The following is a 19,685-nucleotide window of genomic DNA, read 5'->3' as shown; positions in this document are numbered from 1 at the left end:
CAGGGAGGCATGGGGACAGGACAGGACAGGGAGGCATGGGGACAGGACAGGACAGGGAGGCATGGGGACAGGACGGGACAGGGAGGCGCGGGGACAGGACAGGACAGGGAGGCGCGGGGACAGGACAGGACAGGGAGGCGCGGGGACAGGACGGGACAGGGAGGCGCGGGGACAGGACAGGGAGGCGCAGGGACAGGACGGGACAGGGAGGCGTGGGGACAGGACAGGGAGGCACGGGGACAGGACAGGGAGGCGCGGGGACAGGACAGGACAGGGAGGCGCGGGGACAGGACAGGAGGTGGGGGGACAGGACAGGAGCTGCTTCTGTGGGGACAGGGCCTTGTGACCCCGAACAAGGGCTCTGGCTCCACGTCCACATTCACACGTCTCTCCCTCCCCACAGGCTTCGCGTGGCAGGATGGCGACACGCAGCGCGTGCTGGCCCAGGCGCTGGCCCACGTCCCCCGGGCCCAGCTGTGGCGTCCTGAGGCTGCCGCCCAGACCAGGTGAGTCCAGGGGGCTGCCGGCTCTGACCTGAGGCCACTGCCCGGCCTGTGAGGCCTGTTTCTCTAAGGCAGCACCGAGCCCCGTGTCTCCCTGGTGCAGGTCCTGAAAGTGGGGCGTCTGTGAGGGGACGGTGCTCCCTGTCACTGTGTCCCAGCCCATGGGAGGAGGCTGTGCGGTAACCCACTCCAGGGACTTTCCACGCGAGGCCAGCCTGTGGGGAAGTGCACTCCTGAAGGCCCTGGTGGGCAGCGGAGAAGTCAGGGGTTCTCCTGCTCAGAAACCAGTGATCCCCTAGATTATTTGGCAAAGAGCAGGTCACCAGACCAGCCTTCTCACTCTCCAAACACAGCAACCAGACCGAGTGCAGACTCACTGCGCCCTCTGCTCTCCATCAGCTGATTGTGGAGGTCCGCCCTCAGCTGGAGCTGAGCCAGGGAGGGGGATGGGATACAGGGAGGGGATACAGGGAGGGGATACAGGGAGGGGATACAGGGAGGGGATACAGGGAGGGGATACAGGGAGGGGTTACAGGGAGGGGATACAGGGAGGGGAGGGGATACAGGGAGAAGATACAGGGAGGGGATACAGGGAGGGGATACAGGGAGGGGATACAGGGAGGGGAGGGGATACAGGGAGGGGATACAGGGAGGGGATACAGGAAGGGGAGTGGATACAGGGAGTGGATACAGGGAGGGGAGGGGTTACAGGGAGAAGATACAGGGAGGGGATACAGGGAGGGATACAGGGAGGGATACAGGGAGGGGATACAGAGAGGGGATACAGGGAGGGGATACAGGGAGGGGATACAGGGAGGGGATACAGGGAGGGGATACAGGGAGGGGATACAGGGAGGGGATACAGGGAGGGGATACAGGGAGGGGATACAGGGAGGGGATACAGGGAGGGGATACAGGGAGGGGAGGGGATACAGGGAGAAGATACAGGGAGGGGATACAGGGAGGGGATACAGGGAGGGGATACAGGGAGGGGATACAGGGAGAAGATACAGGGAGGGGATACAGGGGGGGTTACAGGGAGGGGATACAGGGAGGGGATACAGGGAGGGGATACAGGGAGGGGATACAGGGAGGGGATACAGGGAGGGGATACAGGGAGGGGATACAGGGAGGGGATACAGGGAGGGGATACAGGGAGGGGATACAGGGAGGGGATACAGGGAGGGGTTACAGGGAGGGGATACAGGGAGGGGAGGGGATACAGGGAGGGGATACAGGGAGGGGATAGGGAGGGATACAGGGAGGGATACAGGGAGGGGAGGGGATACAGGGAGGGGATACAGAGAGGGGATACAGGGAGGGGATACAGGGAGGGAGGGGATACAGGGAGGGGAGACAGGGAGGGGATACAGGGAGGGATACAGGGGGGGGATACAGGGGAGGGGATACAGGAGGGGAGGGGGATACAAGGAGGGGATACAAGGAGGGGATACAGGGAGGGAGGTTACAGGGAGGGAATACAGGGAGGGGATACAGGGAGGGGGATACAGGGAGGGGATACAGGGAGGGGATACAGGGAGGGATACAGGGAGGGATACAGGGAGGGGATACAGGGAGGGGTTACAGGGAGGGGATACAGGGAGGGGATACAGGGAGGGGTTACAGGGAGGGGATACAGGGAGGGGATACAGGGAGGGGTTATAGGGAGGGGATACAGGGAGGGGGGGGATAAGGGAGGGGATACCGGGAGGGGGTTACAGGAGGGATAAGGGATGGGGAGGGGCTACAGGGAGGGGATTTACAGGGAGTGGATACAGTAGGATACAGGGGGGGGGATACAGGGAGGGGATACAGGGAGGGATACAGGGAGGGGAGGGGATACAGGGAGGGGATACAGGGAGGGGATACAGGGAGGGGATACAGGGAGGGGATACAGGGAGGGGATACAGGGAGGGGATACAGGGAGGGGATACAGGGAGGGGATACAGGGAGGGGATACAGGGAGGGATACAGGGAGGGGATACAGGGAGGGGATACAGGGAGGGGATACAGGGAGGGGATACAGGGAGGGGATACAGGGAGGGGAGGGGATACAGGGAGGGGATACAGGGAGGGGATACAGGGAGGGGATACAGGGAGGGGTTACAGGGAGGGGATACAGGGAGGGGAGGGGATACAGGGAGGGGATACAGGGAGGGGATATAGGGAGGGGATACAGGGAGGGATACAGGGAGGGGATACAGGGAGGGGAGGGGTTACAGGGAGAAGATACAGGGAGGGGATACAGGGAGGGGATCCAGGGAGGGGATCCAGGGAGGGGAGGGGTTGCAGGGAGGGTGCTGCGGCCTCTGTCCCCATGTGGTTCCCAGCGGGGCCTGGGTGATGGGCGGCCTGGCGGTGGAAGCTCAGGGCTCTTTCTTTGCTTTCCAGGAGCTGGAGGCTGAGAGCCGAGGATGAGAGGAGGCCCGGCGTGCAGGGGGACCGCGTGCTGGCTACGGCCCTGGAGTACTCGCTGGGCTCCCGGGAGGCTCTGCCGCCGGCCGCGGCCCGGGACCTGCTCCCCAGGACGCAGCGGGGCGGGCGGGTGGCCCAGGTGACCTCTCGGCCGGGGTCTGGGCTGGTGACACCTGGGGGCAGGGAGGGGGATTCTTTCTCTGCCAGATTTAAACATGTATTGGGTGAGGTTGTTAATGGCGTCAGTAGGTTTGAGTGTATGTACACGGTACGTGGCCTGACACGTGTGCCCACCGCCCAGGCAGTTTGGGCCGCGTGTTCGCAAGGAGCACCTCCTGCCGTGCCTCCTGGTTTCCTGTGTGTCCATCCAGGCGGTGGGCGATGTATGAGGGGCGGGGTGCATGCAAGGGCGGGTCCCCACGTCCAGCACCCTTTGAGCCTGAGGGATGGGTCACCTGTGAGACAGGCCACAGCCCTAGAAGCCCCCATCCATCACGCAGCCGGACACCGGGGCAGCGGATGTCGGGTCTACTGCGGGGAAGGGGCAGTGGACGCCCCCTGCAGGAAGGACACGGGAACTGAATTTGGCCGGGATTGGGTGGCCAGGGGATTCCTGCCCAGCGCCCAGGCCTTTCCCCGGGAGGCCCTGCGGTCCCCGTCTGGAACCGCCTCCCGGGCGCCATGGAGGTGTGGGTCTGGGCACTGCGCTGGCCTGGGAGGCGCTCTGCCAGCGGGAACCTGCTCTGGGCGCTTCGGGGTGGGGAGCCGTAGGAGACACTTCTGGGAGCTGCCGGTGCTCCCAGAGGCCCAGCCCGGAGCCCGGGACCAGCCGCACGGGGACAAAGCTGCCGTGGAGGCCACAGGACGGGAGACAGGTTGGCCACATTCTGTGCCAGATAGCCCTCCGGCCAGACCCCGCAGCCTGCACAGCCGGCCCTCCGAGCACAGAGCCCAGAGCCCAGCCCGCGCAGAAACGGCCCTGATCCTGCCCCAGCCAGCTGCAGCCGGGGGGCTCGGCCAGAGTCAGCGCCAGCGCGCCACAGATCGCAGGCCTCAGTGCCCACGCCAGCGCCCACTCCGGTGCCCACACCGGCCCACGCCAGCGCCCATGCCAGCGCCCACGCCAGCAGGCCGGCAGAGCAAGGCTGTGCGCTTTCGAGTAGACGGTATCCACTTGGCTCTCTGTTGCTCTTTTACATAAAATGTCGCGTCCGGTGAGACTTTGGGGAAGGGGAGGGAGAAGAAAGAAGATGGGTCTCCTTCGAGAGAGGAAAGCCAGGTGTGACTCGTGGCGAAGATGGGAAAGGCCCCGGGAATGATGGAGACGAACAGGCTGCGGACCGAGGCGGGATGCCCCGGGAGCCGGCGGAGTGCCGGACACGGGCTGTGGGGTCAGAACCAGCTCCTGAGGGCCCTCAGGCCAGTGATCGCATCTCTCAGAACAAGACACTGGGGGTGGGGAGAACCTCCGCTGGGCTGTGCTGACATCCTAGCCGGAGACTGCGGTCCGGCTGGCTCCTGTTTATTTTGAAGCCCAGAGCAAGATGGCCACGTCCCGCCTCCACGCTCAGTGAGTATGGTGTGCGGGGTGCCAGGCAGACAGCCGTGCCCAGCCCGGAGCACACGCCAGCCGCGCCCGCCCTGCCGCCTGCCTGCGGGCCTCCTGCCTCCGCACCCCGAACCAGAGCGTGTGTCCGCCCCGCAGGTGGCTTCAGGGTCCGTGAGGATGCGACCCCCCCTGGCCCGGCAGCGGGAGCCTGGCCTTGCTGGGACCTCGCCAGCCCAGGTGCAGGCAGGGACCAGCTCCCTGCTCCGACATTCCCTCTGCTCTCTGGCTGGGTCCAGCAAATCAGGGCGAGTGTGGTGACAGGGAGGTGGTGTGTGTGGGGGAGGTGGTGCGGGGTCGGGGGGCGGGGAGAAGCAGCGGTTCCCCTCGTGGCATCTCCTCAGAGCAATCCCAGGCTGCGTGCTGCAGTGTCCCGTGCAGAAGGCCACGGCCTAATTCCCAGCACACCTGAAGGTCACATTTCTCAAATTTCATCGGTCCTGTGGCCTAGAACTCAGCCCTTCCCGCCGCGGCCTCGGGGACTCCGAGCTGTCTGGGGACTGACCTTCGCCCTGGGAGAGCTCCGTGTCTCTGCTGCAGAGCGGGACCAGCGTGAGGCTCGGAAGCGGGCATTCCTTTTGTCCTGATGATGGCGCTGTCAGCGAGAGGGACACCACCAGTCCTCACCCCTGCAGTGGGCGGGCACCCAGAGCCTCAGCACCATTAAGCACTGACAACCCTGTCACTGTGTTGAAAGGGAGAGGGAAGTGGGTGGAGAGGGAGAAAGTCAGAGAGAGACAGAGATAGGGCAGAGACAGAGACACACAGGGAGAGAGGAGAGAGGGACGGAGAGAGAAAGAGAGAGAGACAGAGAGAGAGAGAGAGAGAGAGAGAGAGAGAGAGAGAGAGAGAGAGAGAGGTGCTAGAGAGGCCCCATGGCCCAGAACAGGACGCTGGTGAAGTACCTGGCGCTCAGTAATGAGCCGGTGGCAGGGCCTTCCAGTTCTCCACAGCTCCCGCGCTCACTGCTGCCCGGGCCATGCCGGGGCCAGCTCATTAGGACGCCTGTGGACAGCCCACTGCGTGCTCTGTCATGCCAGCCACAGGCACCACTTGATCAGAGTGCTTGTCAGCACTGCCTCCAGGCTATGAGGCAAATTGGAGGGAAGGTTTGCTGTGTGGTCAAAAGATGGCCCAGTCTGGGCTCCTAATTTGTTTTGGACGACACCAGAGAGAGTCTGATGAGCGTGAGGGACCAGTGCACAGACAAACGTCTCAGCCACTCCTGTTTGCTGGCACTGGCTGCTGGCCTCCAGGCTTCCTGGCACTTTCTGTCCATAATTGTGCAACTTGGGCCGGGCGGTGACATGCAGGAGAGGAGGAGGCCTGGCCTTCAGGAGGGAGGCCCGGCCCAGGGGAATCCGGGAGCAGGGGGTCCACCTCACTGAGTGTCCTGCTGATTGGGAGGTGGGGGTGCAATGCAGGTTGTAGTCTAGAGAGCCACCCTGATGCCCCAGCTGGATTAACCACTTCCTTCCCAGGGACCTCTTCAGTAATACCCTTCCAGTTAGACCACTAATGTCTGTGACTTAACTGGCATGTCAGTCTGCAAGCTGTTTAAAGACAGGTTTATGTTTGAGTGTTCTTTCCTCATCGAACATAGTTCAGAACTCGTCACACAGCAACAGTAGTGTTCGTGATGCTGCTGATGGTGGTGATGATGATGGTGAAGATAGTGATGCTAATGGTGGTGATGATGTTGGTGGTGGTGATGGTGGTGATGATGGTGGTGGTGATAGTGATGGTGATGGTGGTGATGGTGATGGTGATGGTGATGATGATGGTGGTGGTGATGGTGATGGTGATGATGGTGATGGTGATGGTGATGATGATGGTGGTGGTGATGGTCTTGATGGTGATGATGGTGATGGTGATGTCGATGGTGGGTGGTGATGATGATGGTGGTGGTGATAGTGGTGGTGATGGTGATGGTGATGATGATGGTGGTGGTGATGTCGATGGTGGATGGTGATGGTGGTGATGGTGATGGTGATGATGATGGTGATGTCAATGGTGGGTGGTGATGGTGATGATGGTGGTGGTGTTCAGCTGCAAGAGATTGCGGCCGACACGCAGCTGGACGCACCCCGAGAACAACGCTGCGTGAGAGAAGCCAGACCCACAGGCCCCCGTGCTGGGTCCCGGCCATGGTGGGTCCGTCCGTGGTGGGTTGGTGGGTCCGTCCGTGGTGGGTCCGTCCGTGGTGGGTTGGTGGGTCCGTCCGAGTGGGTTGGTGGGGTACCGTCCGGGGGTGGGCCGTCCGTTTTTTATGTGGGTCCCGGCGGCAGTGGGTCCATCCATGGTGGGTTGGTGGGTCCGTCCGTGGTGGTTGGTGGGTCCGTCCGTGGTGGGTTGGTGGGTCCGTCCGTGGTGGGTCTGTCCGTGGTGGGTTGGTGGGTCCGTCCGTGGTGGGTCCGTCCGTGGTGGGTTGGTGGGTCCGTCCGTGGTGGGTTGGTGGGTCCGTCCGTGGTGGGTTGGTGGGTCCGTCCGTGGTGGGTCTGTCCGTGGTGGGTTGGTGGGTTCGTCCGTGGTGGGTCCGTCCGTGGTGGGTTGGTGGGTCCGTCCGTGGTGGGTCCGTCCGTGGTGGGTTGGTGGGTCCGTCCGTGGTGGGTTGGTGGGTCTGTCCGAGGTGGGTCCGTCCGTGGTGGGTCTGTCCGTGGTGGGTTGGTGGGTTCGTCCGTGGTGGGTCCGTCCGTGGTGGGTTGGTGGGTCCGTCCGTGGTGGGTCCGTCCGTGGTGGGTCCGTCCGTGGTGGGTCCGTCCGTGGTGGGTCCGTCCGAGGTGGGTTGGTGGGTCTGTCCGAGGTGGGTCCGTCCGTGGTGGGTCTGTCCGTGGTGGGTTGGTGGGTCCGTCCGAGGTGGGTTGGTGGGTCTGTCCGAGGTGGGTCCGTCCGTGGTGGGTCTGTCCGTGGTGGGTTGGTGGGTTCGTCCGTGGTGGGTTGGTGGGTTCGTCCGTGGTGGGTTGGTGGGTCCGTCCGTGGTGGGTTGGTGGGTCTGTCCGAGGTGGGTCCGTCCGTGGTGGGTCCGTCCGAGGTGGGTTGGTGGGTCTGTCCGAGGTGGGTCCGTCCGTGGTGGGTCTGTCCGTGGTGGGTTGGTGGGTTCGTCCGTGGTGGGTCCGTCCGTGGTGGGTTGGTGGGTCCGTCCGTGGTGGGTTGGTGGGTCCGTCCGAGGTGGGTCCGTCCGTGGTGGGTCCGTCCGTGGTGGGTCCGTCCGTGGTGGGTCCGTCCGAGGTGGGTCCGTCGTGTGGGTCTGTCCATGGTGGGTCCGTCCGTGGTGGGTTGGTGGGTCCGTCCGTGGTGGGTCCGTCCGTGGTGGGTCCGTCCGAGGTGGGTCCGTCCGTGGTGGGTTGGTGGGTCCGTCCGTGGTGGGTCCGTCCGTGGTGGGTTGGTGGGTCGTCCGTGGTGGGTTGGTGGGTCCGGCTGTGGTGGGTCCCGGTGGCAGTGGGTCCATCCATGGTGGGTTGGTGGGTCCAGTCCGTAGTGGGTTCGTCCGTGGTGGGTTGGTGGGTCCGTCCGTGGTAGGTCCGTCCGTGGTGGGTTGGTGGGTCCGTCCGTGGTGGGTTGGTGGGTCCGGCTGTGGTGGGTCCCGGCGGCAGTGGGTCCATCCATGGTGGGTTGGTGGGTCCAGTCCGTAGTGGGTCCCGAACGCAGTGGTCCATCCGTGGTGGGTCTGGCTGTGGTGGGTCCTGTCTGCGCAGTGCCTGGAGCCGCGGAGCCTCGGGGAGGGAAGGAGAGGAAGGAGAAGGCGACCCCTGATATTATCTGGGGGTCAGGATATCGAGTGACTTATAGGAGAGACTATACTCACAGCCAGAGTGCTCATGACAACCACCAATAAACTTCTGTAAATTCTATCAAAAAAAATAAATAAATAAGGTGATGGCCAGGGCTGGGCGCGGGAGGAGTCGGGGTGCAGGTTTTCGTTCGGAGGGCTAAGATGTTCTCCGACCGGGTCACGGTGGAATGGTGCGTGGCATGTGCCCAGCTCTGGCTCCACTCAGAGCAGCTGGGTTGGGTGCATTCCTGGTGTGTGAATCACCCCAAGAAAGCTGTCACCCCTGGCCAGCGGCAGGACCCACGTGGAGAGTTTGGTCCTGATGACGTGCTCTAGGCGCCTGGGGCGGGTGCTGGGTACCCTGGAGAGCCCCGCCCAGCCTGAGACTAACCGCTGCTGTTTCCTCCCCTGCAGGGTGAGGGCCCCCCGGCCGACAGCGTGCTGACCTACATGCCCCAGACGTCCGCTCTGACCTTCGCCCCTGCCCCCCGGACCGGGCACCCCCCGGGCCGCCCTCTGCAGGCCCTCAGCCGGCTCCCGCCGGGCGAGCTCAGCCCCGAGGGGGGCGGCGGGGTGCAGCAGCGGGATCTGCTCAGGCAGCTGGTCGCCTACTTGGCCATGGCCCCGCCCTGGCCCCCCGAGGCGGGCCCCCTCGCGCCTGACGCCCTGCGTGTGCCGTGGGGGGGACACGGAAAACGGCTTTCGCCTCCAGAAGATGCCACCGCGCCCCTGGGCACCGGCGATGGTGAGTCAGCTCACCCCCTGGGGCGCTCACTGTCAGCACCGCTTCCCAGCACCTCTCCCGTGCGGGCGGGCGGGCGGGCGGGCGCCAGGCACTGTGAGGAGGGCCTTGGGGTGCGTGGGAGGTGGCCAGGCCCGCGCCGGTGCACCCAGCGGCTGGCCCGGAGGGGAGGGAGCTGCTGTCCCTGCCACCCCCCTCTCTGCGTGTCAGGTCTCATGACGTCACTGAAAGGAGGAGGCGGGTCCCAGGCCCGCCCGCCCGAGGTGTGGGCTGCACAGGCTGCCGGAAGGCCGCTCTGCGTTTGCCCCATCACACGCCCATCACCAGCGTGGTCACTGCGCCCAGGCCACATGTTTGTGCGTATCTGTCCCCAAGGCCCAGGGTGAGAGTGCCGCTCAGTGCGATGTGGCACTGCGGCCTTCCCTGAGTCACGTCCTGTGTGACCGCCCGTGGGGCCCTGCCTGCTCCTCCGTGAGACAGGCCTTCCCCTCTGGGGCTCCAAGCCAGAGGCCAGAGGGCAGGGGCGGTGAGGACGCCGGGGGTCGATGGTCTGCGCCCACGTGCTGCTGTGGCACCTTTTCAGACTGCACAGCCTTTGGATAGTTATAGCCGCATTCGTGGGTCACACAGATTATCGCCTGGCAGTTAGCTGCTCCATTTGGACAAACATGTAACAGGGCCAGGCCCTCGGTCTACAGGAGAGACGCCGGGCTGCGGGAGAGGCGGGCGGCCGTGTGCTGTGCCCTGGCGGACGCCGTACAGACACTCCTCCGTGCGGCCGGCATTTCCATGGGGCCGGCCCGCAGAGCCCGTTCCCACCAGCATTTCCCCTTTGGGACCCGAGTTCTCTGCTGGCTGCTGCCTTCTCTGCGCCCGGCCTTCCTCTGCCTGTTGCTTCCTCCCCCCTCTCCCCTCCCCCCTTAAACTCAGAGTATTTATTCGCCTTTCCAGCTCAGCACCTGCCATGAACACCCTCCTGTTAGCCTCTGTCCATGGTCTGACTCCCTGTCCCTTACCTCGGCTTCTGTACATGCAATGACGCTGGCATCCTGTCTTTAGCACCCCCCCCCCCCGCCCCCACCGCCCTCTCCCACAACCTGAAAAGCTCACAGTGGCGGCCTCAGTCCGCCCACTAGGGGAGGTCAATGCCAACGGCACTCCCTCTGCCGAGCGCCTGGTGCCCGGCCAGGGATCCCGCCTCTGCCTGAGGTGCCGCCCAGAACCCTCCCCACGCTCACCACCCCCCTCTGCACAGCTCTCCGGAGAAGCCTCCAGTCCTGCCCTCTGAGCTGCGCTGGTTGCCAAGTTGGTTATAGTTTCACATGAAGCATCTTCCTAGCTGCCCCTGTGCTTCGAGGAGTCACACAGATGTCCACGTGTCACAGTGGGCGACGCGCCCGCCCGCCCAGCCCCGGCCTCCCCCCGGCCTCCCCTCTGCCTCCCCCTGCCTCCCTCCTGCCTCCCCTCTGCCTCCCTTGGCCCCCCCCTGCCCCCCCAGCCTCCCCCCTGCCCCCTGCCTCACCTCTGCCCCTCTCTGCCTCCCCTCAGCCTCCCTCTGCCTCCCCTGCCTCCCCCCGGCCTCCCCTCTGCCTCCCCTCTGCCTCCCCCTGCCTCCCCCTCTGCCGCCTGCCTCCCCCTGCCCCCCTCTGCCTCCCCTCTGCCCCCCGCCTCCCCTTGCCTCCCCCCTACCCCCCTCTGCCTCCCCCTGCCTCCCCCTCTGCCTCCCCCCTGCCCCCCTGCCTTCCCCTGCCCCCCTCTGCCTCCCCCTCTGCCTCCCCCCTGCCCCCTGCCTTCCCCCTGCCCCCCTGCCTCCCCCCTGCCCCCCTGCCTCCCTCTGCCCCCCTCTGCCTCCCCCTCTGCCTCCTGCCTCCCCCCTGCCCCCTCTGCCTCCCCCTCTGCCTCCCCCCTACTCCCCAGCCTCCCCTCTGCCTCTCCTCTGCCCCCTGCCTTCCCCTGCCTCCTCCCTGCCCCCCTCTACCTCCCCCTCTGCCTCCCCCTCTGCCTCCCCCCTGCTCCCCAGCCTCCCCTCTGCCTCTCCTCTGCCCCCCTGCCTCCCCCTGCCTCCCCCCTGCCCCCCTCTGTCTCCCCTCCCGTCTCCAAGCGGCTTCACTTGTGGCTGCAGCACTGCCCTGCCCAGCAGTGCGGACTGGCCGCCGCTGGCCAGCCGTCCCTCCGAGGACATGGTGGCCGTTTGCACAGCGTTGAAGAGCACAGGCCCGATTTCTCTGTTGCCATAACTCCCTTTATAGCTGTTCTTTTGAGCCAAGATACAAAGAGGGTCCACTGAGTTGGTGGCTACATCTTTTATTTTTATTGTCTTAAATTGTTATTGTTAATTTGGGAGAGGGAGAGGGAGAGAGAAGGAGAGGGTTAGGGAGGGAGAGGGGAGGGCGAGGGAGAGGGAGAAGGAGAGGGAGAGAGACGGAGGGAGTGTCTAGGTGTCGTCCCCGTTACTGACCCATCATTGGGTGGCTTGTACAGCGTGTGCCCTGAGCAGGGATCGAACCCTCACCCTTGGTGTATGGCTGATGCGCTAACCACTGAGCCATCGGCCGGGGCGGCCCCTCTTGATCTGCAGGTTTCTCCTGCCTCTGCTCTCTCTCCTGTAGTTTCCATGTCATTGATTGGCTGTGGAGACTGGCTCGCTCGCTCCCTAGAGCTCTCCCCTCTGATCGCACCGCTGCCTGCCAAGGACAGCACAGCCCTATCCCTGGCCGGCGGCGGACCAGCCCTTCTGTTCAGCAGGAGGCGGTGCCAGCTGCGCCCATTTCCCCCCCGCCAGCAGACGGCACTCCACCGAGCAGCCTCCTCCTGGCTGCCCCCCACTGCACTGATCTGCCTCCCAGGACGTCCCGCAGTGATGGCCGTCCGCCTGGGAGCGGCCGCGTGCCTCTCCCACCACTGGCATCCCAGGCCCGGCAGGTGCCAGGCTCCTCCCACTCAGAAGGCGCTTCTGCTTTTCATGCCAACCTCAAACGATGGGGTTCTTCCCAGCCTCGCTTTCCCCGAGGAGGCGCCGCTGAGGGTGGATGGTGGCTGGCCCAGCGTGGGATCCCGTGAGGCCCCGTGGGGGTTCTTAAGAGCCAGCTGCCCAAAAGGCAGATGCGAACGCAATATACTTGTTACTCTGGCTAATTGGTCAGTTACTGTTTTCAGTGCCCATTTAGCTTCAAATTCCAGCTTTCTCTGGCTGCACTGTGCGCAGTGCTGTGCTGAGCCTGCAGGGGGCGCAGAGGCACCGAGGAGCTCACCGAGGTCCCGGAGTTGGTGCTGACTCCCTCTCCCGTCCTGGGTGTGAGCCAGGGAGGGATAGACGGTGGCCTTCGGTGTTTAATGGAAACAGACACGGAAAGACCAACCTCTCCTGAGTTTGGGTCCAGGCCTTACAGCCCCCGCCCCTCCCCCGAGAGCCCACAGCCACGCCCAGGGCAGCATTCCCATGAAGGCACGGGCACGCAGTCTCTCCAGGAAACTATGTCCCTCACGTCACCTGAGGGGGCCCGGAAGCCAGAGGGGCGGGTGGTGTGACCTGCCTCTCTGCGCGGTGAGGCTCCAGAGGGCTCCTGGGAGCAGGGGGCGGAGCCTGTGGAAACGGCCATGTGGCCATGACCCTGGCCTCCCGCAGCCCAGGTGGAGCTCAGGGAAACCCGCCCACGGCTTCCCGTGTGACGACGCGCCAGGTCTGGCTCACTGGGTGTGCCAGTGTCCACGGGGGAAGAGACACCTGTCCCTTCAGGGCCTCGGGCAGGGGTGGGAACCTCGGCCTCAGCCCAGTGAGGCCCAAGAGATCATGGTCTGGCCCGCCACGCATTGGTGAGTTAATTAAGTGTTTGACCGAAGGGAGCAGGCTCGTTTCTGATAACAATTCTGTAGCTGAGAACGATGCTGTAAATATCCAGTGGCTGGGCAGGAAGAGGTTCCCACCCGGCTTTAAAGCAACGAAAAACTCAAAGACCTGGAGAGGCAGGCAGGGGAGGGACAAAGGTCACAGTGAGTGCGGCGTGGCCGTGCTGCACAGACATTGTGGGGTCCAGCTCCCCAGCTCCAGACCTGGCGTCCCGGGTCACCCCCCGGGAGTGCTCCCTGCTAACCGTTAGTCTGTCATTTTGTGACCCAGTCACTATGGGAAATAGGATTTATAAACGATTATTTGTTCCTTATTACCAGTCATTATGTAACAGATGGCTGCCACGTGGAACCTGAACACTACATACAATTGCCAAGACCAGCGCCACCGTGCGGCTGTCCGTCCCTCGGGCTCTCTGTGTGGCCGGCCTTGCGTGAAGCAGGGCCACTGGGGCACCCTCCCTCTCCGGTCCCGTCAGTGCCTCACGTGCCATCCTCCCGACTAGGGGGCAGCATGCAGGCCCAGCCCGTGACCCCGGCCACTCAAAGTGCCATGTCCACTTTTGTATTTAAATTTTTAAATGTTGTGGTAAAATACACTTGGTTTGATCATAAATTGAGTTCCTAGCGGCAGATGTATATAAACTATGCACATGGGCCATCTAGAACTTTCCTACTCACAGAAAGACTAGCAGCTGGCACTGTGCCGAACCTGTTTCTCTAAGTCCAATCCCAGAGCTCTCCTGGTTCAGCCCATTCCCTTACTGGAGACAGGTTTCAATCCCACGCACAGTAGCCCACCTGGACAGTTTTATATTCCAGTGTGGCATTTGCCACCAGCACCTGCCCAGCTACCCCCGTCATTGTTGGTGACCATGCTGAGCATGCACTCACATTAATGTGAATCTCAAGGAAACATTCTTCAGAAAGCAGTTGAGTGCGAAGCCTGCCACCAGCCGAGTTACATAATCAGCGCCAACACTCACGGGCAGTGTCTGTGTCACGAGGGAGAGGGGGCTGGTGCAGGTTCTGTGAGAACGCAGTTGGTAGCGCCTGGGCTCAGCCCTCACTTAGCCAGTGAGCAGCACATCACTGAGCTGTCAGGCCACGGAGAACACATCTTACTGTGCCCGGGTTGTTCCCAGTGAAACAGACAAGAAGCTGACACATGATTAAGCATGGCTCCCAGGTGGAGGCCCAATGAGGACAGAATAAAATAATGAACTCATCTGAATATATCTGAGTCAGCAAACACCTGAGAGTTGGTCTCCAGAAACTAAATGAACTATATGCTCTATAAAAGGAACACAGTGAATTCCTCACGATGATGATGATGGTGAGGATGGTGATAGAGGTAGTGATGATGAAGATGATAATGACGATGATGGTGATGACTGTGTTGATGATGGTGATGGTGGTAATGATGATAGTAATGATGGTGGTGAAGATGGTGATAGAGGTAGTGGTGATAAGATGATAATGATGATTGTAGTGATAATTGTGTTGATATGGTGATGATGATTGTGTTGATGGTGATGATGGTGATGATGGTGATGGTAGTGATGATGATGGTGGTGATAGTGGTGATGATGATGATGGTGATGATGGTTGTGATGATGGTGGTGATGATGATGATGGTGGTGATGGTGGTGATGATGATCATGATGGTGATGATGATAGTGATGATGGTGGTGATGATGATGGTGTGATCGTGGTAATGATGATAATGGTGTGATAACGGTGGTGATTAGTTTAGCTATTTTTTAATATATATATTTTTATTATTGATTTTAGAGAGGAAAGGAGAGGGAGAGAGAGAAACATCAATGATGAGAGAGAATCATTGATCAGCTGCCTCCTCCACACCCCACACTGGGGACCGAGCCTGTAACCTGGGCACATGCCTGACCGGGCATCAAACTGTAGCCTCCTCATTCATAGGTCCAGTGCTCAACCACTGAGCCACATTGGCTGGGCAGCTCTTTTTTTTTATAATATGAAAGTATCTTTCAATTTTACATTTGAAGGACATATTCACTGGGTATAGACCTCTGAGTTAAACATTATTCCTTTGAACACTTAAAATACTCATTTGGCATATGTCTGCCTCTCCAAATTAACATATATGTTATCAAATATAAAATTGCATATATTATATCAAATAGGTCATTCTTGTGAGATACTGACATGTCTGTGACCTCTACTTTTCTTAAGAAGTCAGCGCCCACTCAACCATTTTACTGTGCATATAATCTCTGCCGCTAAGACTGTCCTCACCGCCCTGGCCGGTTTGGCTCGTTGGATAGAGCATCAGCCTACGAACTGAAAGGACCCAGGTTTGATTCCGGTCAGGGCACATGCCTGGGTTGTGGGCTCCATCCCAGTAAGGGATTGCAGGAGGCAGTTGATCCATGATTCTCTCTCATCAGGGTGTTTCTATCTCTCTCTCCCTCTCCCTTCCTCTCTGAAAAATTAATAAAAAAATATATATTTTAAAAAGATTGTCCTCACCTTTGTTGTCAGCATTTTGACTGTAAGTGCCATGTGCACCGCTCTCGTTGCAGCTTCCTGTTGCCTGGAGTCTCTAAGCTCATGTTCCTCTGGTCTCAGTACCCCTGCCTTCAGGCTCCAGAGACCCTTCTTGTCGCCTAGCCACACGCACCTGCCTGTGCGGGCGGCTCCCTATCACCCCCAGAGCTGCCTGTTTCTCGCTGGGCTTGCTGGGTACTGCTGCCCTGCCATGTTCCTAGCAGCTTCCTGCTGTCCCTGTCCCCCTGATGTCGACTCCTTTTGTCTGGACTGCATGTCCGGCTTTTCTGGTTCTCATGGCTCCCTGGGCACCGTGTGTGTGGTTGAGACTGTGTCACCACTGGAGCGGAGTTGAGTGGTTGCGTTTTGCCTGGAAGCGGTGGGAATCTTGGAGGCCCTTTGGTTTGTGTCCCATCGGCGCTGAATTTCCAGGGCCATGAAGCTGCTCAGGCTCCTCCCCCGGCACGTAATTCCGGCCGTTCTGTCCGAGGCCCTGCTTCCTCCTCTCGGCCATGAGTCTGGTCGTAGGCCCTTCCTGGGTCCCGCATCCATTCTCACTGTTACAGACTCTGAGCCTTGTGTAACCAGAGAGTCACGTGGAATTCAGATTCAGCAAACAGCACGTGTCTATGTGCACCAGCTGTGCCTATGTCGGAGGGAGGGCGCTGGGGGCTTGGCCACGCCGTCACTGTCGGCTGCGTGTGCCCTCTAGGAGCCCGGACTCAGACTTTCCTGGAGGACCCAGGAGAGCCCCTGGCCTCTGCAGAGACGCTGAGCACCCCAGACCTGGACGCGGTGGCCGGCGTGACTGCCGACGCCACGGACGCGGAGGGCACGTGGGAAGGCCCCGCAGGAGCTGGAGGAGAGCCCCGGGCGCCGGCGGACAGCTCGGAGGCCGTGCCCGGGACCGTGCCCACGGCGGGGTGGGAGCGCGAGGTGGGGCCCGGGCCTGGCACTCACCGGTGGACGGGAAGGCCCAGGCCTAGCTCAGAGCGGCCGTGCTGGGAGGCAGCGCCCGCCGGGCGGGCTCCTCTGCTACGGTGCGGAGCGGAAGCACCTGGTGGCCAGGAAGTGCTTTTGTTTGGCTTGTGTGTCAGTGACCAAGTCAGACGTTGGACAGGAAAGTGAAAGGGGTTCCTTAGGATGTCTGCCTGAGCTCACCCTTCCTCTGCTCCCAGGAGAGGGCAGAGGCCCCGGTACTCCCAACACACACGGCACACACACTCACAACCACACACATGACTTACACACAGACCCACACATGTGCACACACACACACAAACTCAGACACACACACACACACACACACACACACACACACACAGCAGCTGGACCTGCGGGTGGCTCAGACTCCCCTGACAACTGGCCTTCTCTCTGCCTGGTTGCTTCTCAGCATCGTTGGAGCCACACTGAAGCATGCAGCTCAGTCCTGCACACAGCAGGCACACAAAGAAGGTGCCAGAAGCACGGGTGGAGGGTGAGGTGTGTGGGGTTGGGACGGAGGCTGGTGTGCAGTGGACACACCGCTCGATGGCAGATGAAAAGATGCTGGAACTCCCCTGGGACAAGGCATGCGGGCACGGCACTCAGACTGACGCCCATTCTGAGGGCCGGGGTCTAGGAGGGTTGGGGTGTCAGGAGGGTGCGCTGGGCACTGCAGGCAGGATGCTGGTTTACAGAAGGACGGCCACCGGGAACACCGCGTCTGCGTGTCCGGTAGAGGCCTCGGGGCGGTTTGGGTCGGACGCTCCGCGTTCCCTTTTCACAGCACTGCCTGTGGCAGGGCGGTGCTCCCCGTGTGAGCACACGGGCACACGCAGGGGGCGGGGCTGTGCGAGCGACCACGCTCGCCGTGTGGCTGGGTCACTCCTCCGGTGCGGGCGCAGTGCCACGCCGAAGCAGGGCGCTCCTCGGCACGGGCGGCACAGGCGGGCTCCGGGGCGGCGCGGGCGGCGGCGGGCCGCTCCTGACCGGACTTGGCGATGCTCTTGTCTTCACAGGCACCGGCGCGCGGCAGGGCGCTGCTCAGGGGCACGGAGAGGTAAGATGCACGTCCCCGCTCCTCGCTTCACGCTGAGCAGACCCTGCTGGTCTCAGTTCTGTTCGTGGCAGAGAATGTTCCTGAAATACAAAGGCCATTTTGGTTTGTTTTTTCAGGAAAGGATGAAAAACCTCATGGCCCCCAAACTGAGAGAAGTGTAGACAGTGCGTGCAAATTGTGTGTTTAATACACGCCAATGCCCGTTTTCAGATCGATAGTAACATTTGAGGCCTGGGGCATGAATTCATGCCCTGGCGGGGTCCAGCTCGCCTGTCCTGATGCGGCCGCTGGGGGCGGCAGCCAGGGCGAGGGGCCGTGGGTGGCTTGCCAGCCTACCCCAAGCCCACCTGGCTGTTCTGCAGGTCGGTCTATTTGCATATTACCCTTTTACTATAGGATGGGCAGGTTGTAGAGATATGAAAATGGTTACTACAAAGAAGGTTAACATCCTTAGGGTTTCCACATCTGGCGGGGTGTGTGGTAACGTGATCCCACTGCATCATATGTGAGGGTCCCGTGTGCTGGCCTCCAAGATGCACTTCATGGGGACGCTGACAGGGACACACCTTCACTGAGTGAGCGGTGTGGCTGCTTGCTCTTAAAATCACTAAAATTGAGCAAATAAAAAACTCATGAGTTCCTCTAGGATCGAACCCAAAACCTTGGTATGTTTCCAGACTAGGAATTGAACCCTAAGCCGTGGGTGCGCAGGCCAACACTCTAACCTAGGGGTGTCGAACTCAATCAGAGAAGGGGCCAAAATCTAAAATCCAGCCTAAATCGCGGGCCGAATGGTTTACTGAACAGTCATAAACTGTCATTGTGATGGAAACGCAGCAGAGTGCAGTGATGACAGCGCGGTGCAGGCCACATTGCAAGGCCTGGCAGGACGGATTTGGCCCGCGGGCCTTGTGTTTGACACATGTGCTCTAACCACAGAGCAACACCAGCCAGGCACCATGGGTTATTTTCATCATAGAGATGCTGACAGCCCGTACTGATGGCCCACATTGAGGATTAGCGGGTGTGTGTGCACGAGAGGGGGGAGGGAGGAGGAGAGAGGAACGTCATGGCCGATTCTCATGCGCACCTCCGCCCGCTGAGGACTTCTCACCGGAGGTGGTTCCAGCACAGGCGGTGCGGCCTGCGTCCTCCCGGTGACCTCCCAGCGCTCTCCGTGGGCCGGCGGGCTGCCTTCCTCCTGCTTGTCCCCTCACGTGGCTTCCTTCCCACCAGGCCGGTCCTGCGAGCCGCAGCCCCGGGGACGAGCAGGCGGACGGCCCCGCGGCCTGGTCTTCGGAGGAGGCCGCCGCCGGGGTGGAGAACGTGAAGAGCCGGACCTACTCCTCGGAGCTGCCGGGGAGGCCGCGCCCGGAGCCCAGGGCCCGGGGGCTCGGGCAGTCCCCGCGCTGGGTCCCCCGGGCCTCGCAGGAGCAGGAGGACCCTGGCCCCGGCCTGCGGCTGGAGGTCAAGGCCCCCGAGGAGGAGGAGGCCTACGGCTACATCGTGACGGAGAGCGAGTGAGTGCAGCCCGGCCTGGCCCGCCCGGGGGGAAGGCTCGAACCCGAACCTGAGCTCGAGGGCAGGTCCCCGCGGGTGAAGCGCCCTGTGCTCAGGCCGGCTGGCGGGCGCTGGGGGAGGAGGCCGGGGCTGTGGCGCGCCCCGGGTGGAGGGTGGGGTCCGCGGGGGGCTGGCTCCACCGATCCGCCACCAAGCTCGTCCCGTTCCACACCAGAGCGGTTCTGAGACCACCTGGTGCCCGGCAGCACGCCTGCCCTCACGTTGGGACCGGGACCCCAAACGTGGTGTGCGGCCAGCGGCAGCCCCGTCCAGGCGCCTCAGGGACGAAGCTGGCATTTGACGTTCAGCTTTCACAGACATTGTTTTCTCACGTGCTGACAGAGGTGCTTGAAAGGAAACAACATCTGTGTGGCTGCACACAGGCGTGTGCGTGTATGTGCAGGTGTGTGTCCCCGTCCAGCTGTTTCTGTGTCATGTCACGAGCGATCACGGCTCCCGGGTTGTTCTCAGCGGCCCGATTCTGCGAGGCTCAGGCCGGGGCCCGGGGAGGGGGGAGGCGGGTGGACGGCCGGGCCCAGGGCGGGGCGGGGCGGGGCGGGGCAGCCGGCCGGGCGCGTTGGGAGAAGCAGAGCAGCAAAGCCGGGGGTCAGAGCCAGGCTAAGCCTGAGGCCGTCCAGCAGCGACAGCTCCCGCCCTTTCTGGAGAGGTCC

The 19,685-nt window shown here is 62.1% G+C and overlaps 1 protein-coding gene across 2 annotated transcripts in view; it reads left to right on the top strand.

Moving 5' to 3' along the window:
* Nucleotides 1-19,685, top strand: part of PTPRN2 (protein tyrosine phosphatase receptor type N2) — a 326,344-nt gene that overhangs the window by 95,980 nt on the left and 210,679 nt on the right. For both annotated transcript variants that reach the window (XM_045578276.1, XM_045578275.1), the window contains exons 4-8: nt 404-506; nt 2,895-3,057; nt 8,711-9,041; nt 17,414-17,454; nt 18,691-18,974. In XM_045578276.1, the coding sequence (XP_045434232.1) occupies nt 404-506; nt 2,895-3,057; nt 8,711-9,041; nt 17,414-17,454; nt 18,691-18,974 (922 nt within the window). The remainder of the gene's footprint in view (nt 1-403; nt 507-2,894; nt 3,058-8,710; nt 9,042-17,413; nt 17,455-18,690; nt 18,975-19,685) is intronic.

This window comes from Pipistrellus kuhlii, unplaced genomic scaffold (assembly GCF_014108245.1).
Source record: "Pipistrellus kuhlii isolate mPipKuh1 unplaced genomic scaffold, mPipKuh1.p scaffold_m20_p_94, whole genome shotgun sequence".
NCBI classification, from domain to species: Eukaryota; Metazoa; Chordata; class Mammalia; order Chiroptera; family Vespertilionidae; genus Pipistrellus; species Pipistrellus kuhlii.
The sequence above is the reverse complement of the archived record's forward strand: the minus strand, read 5'-3'. Positions and strand labels throughout refer to the sequence as shown.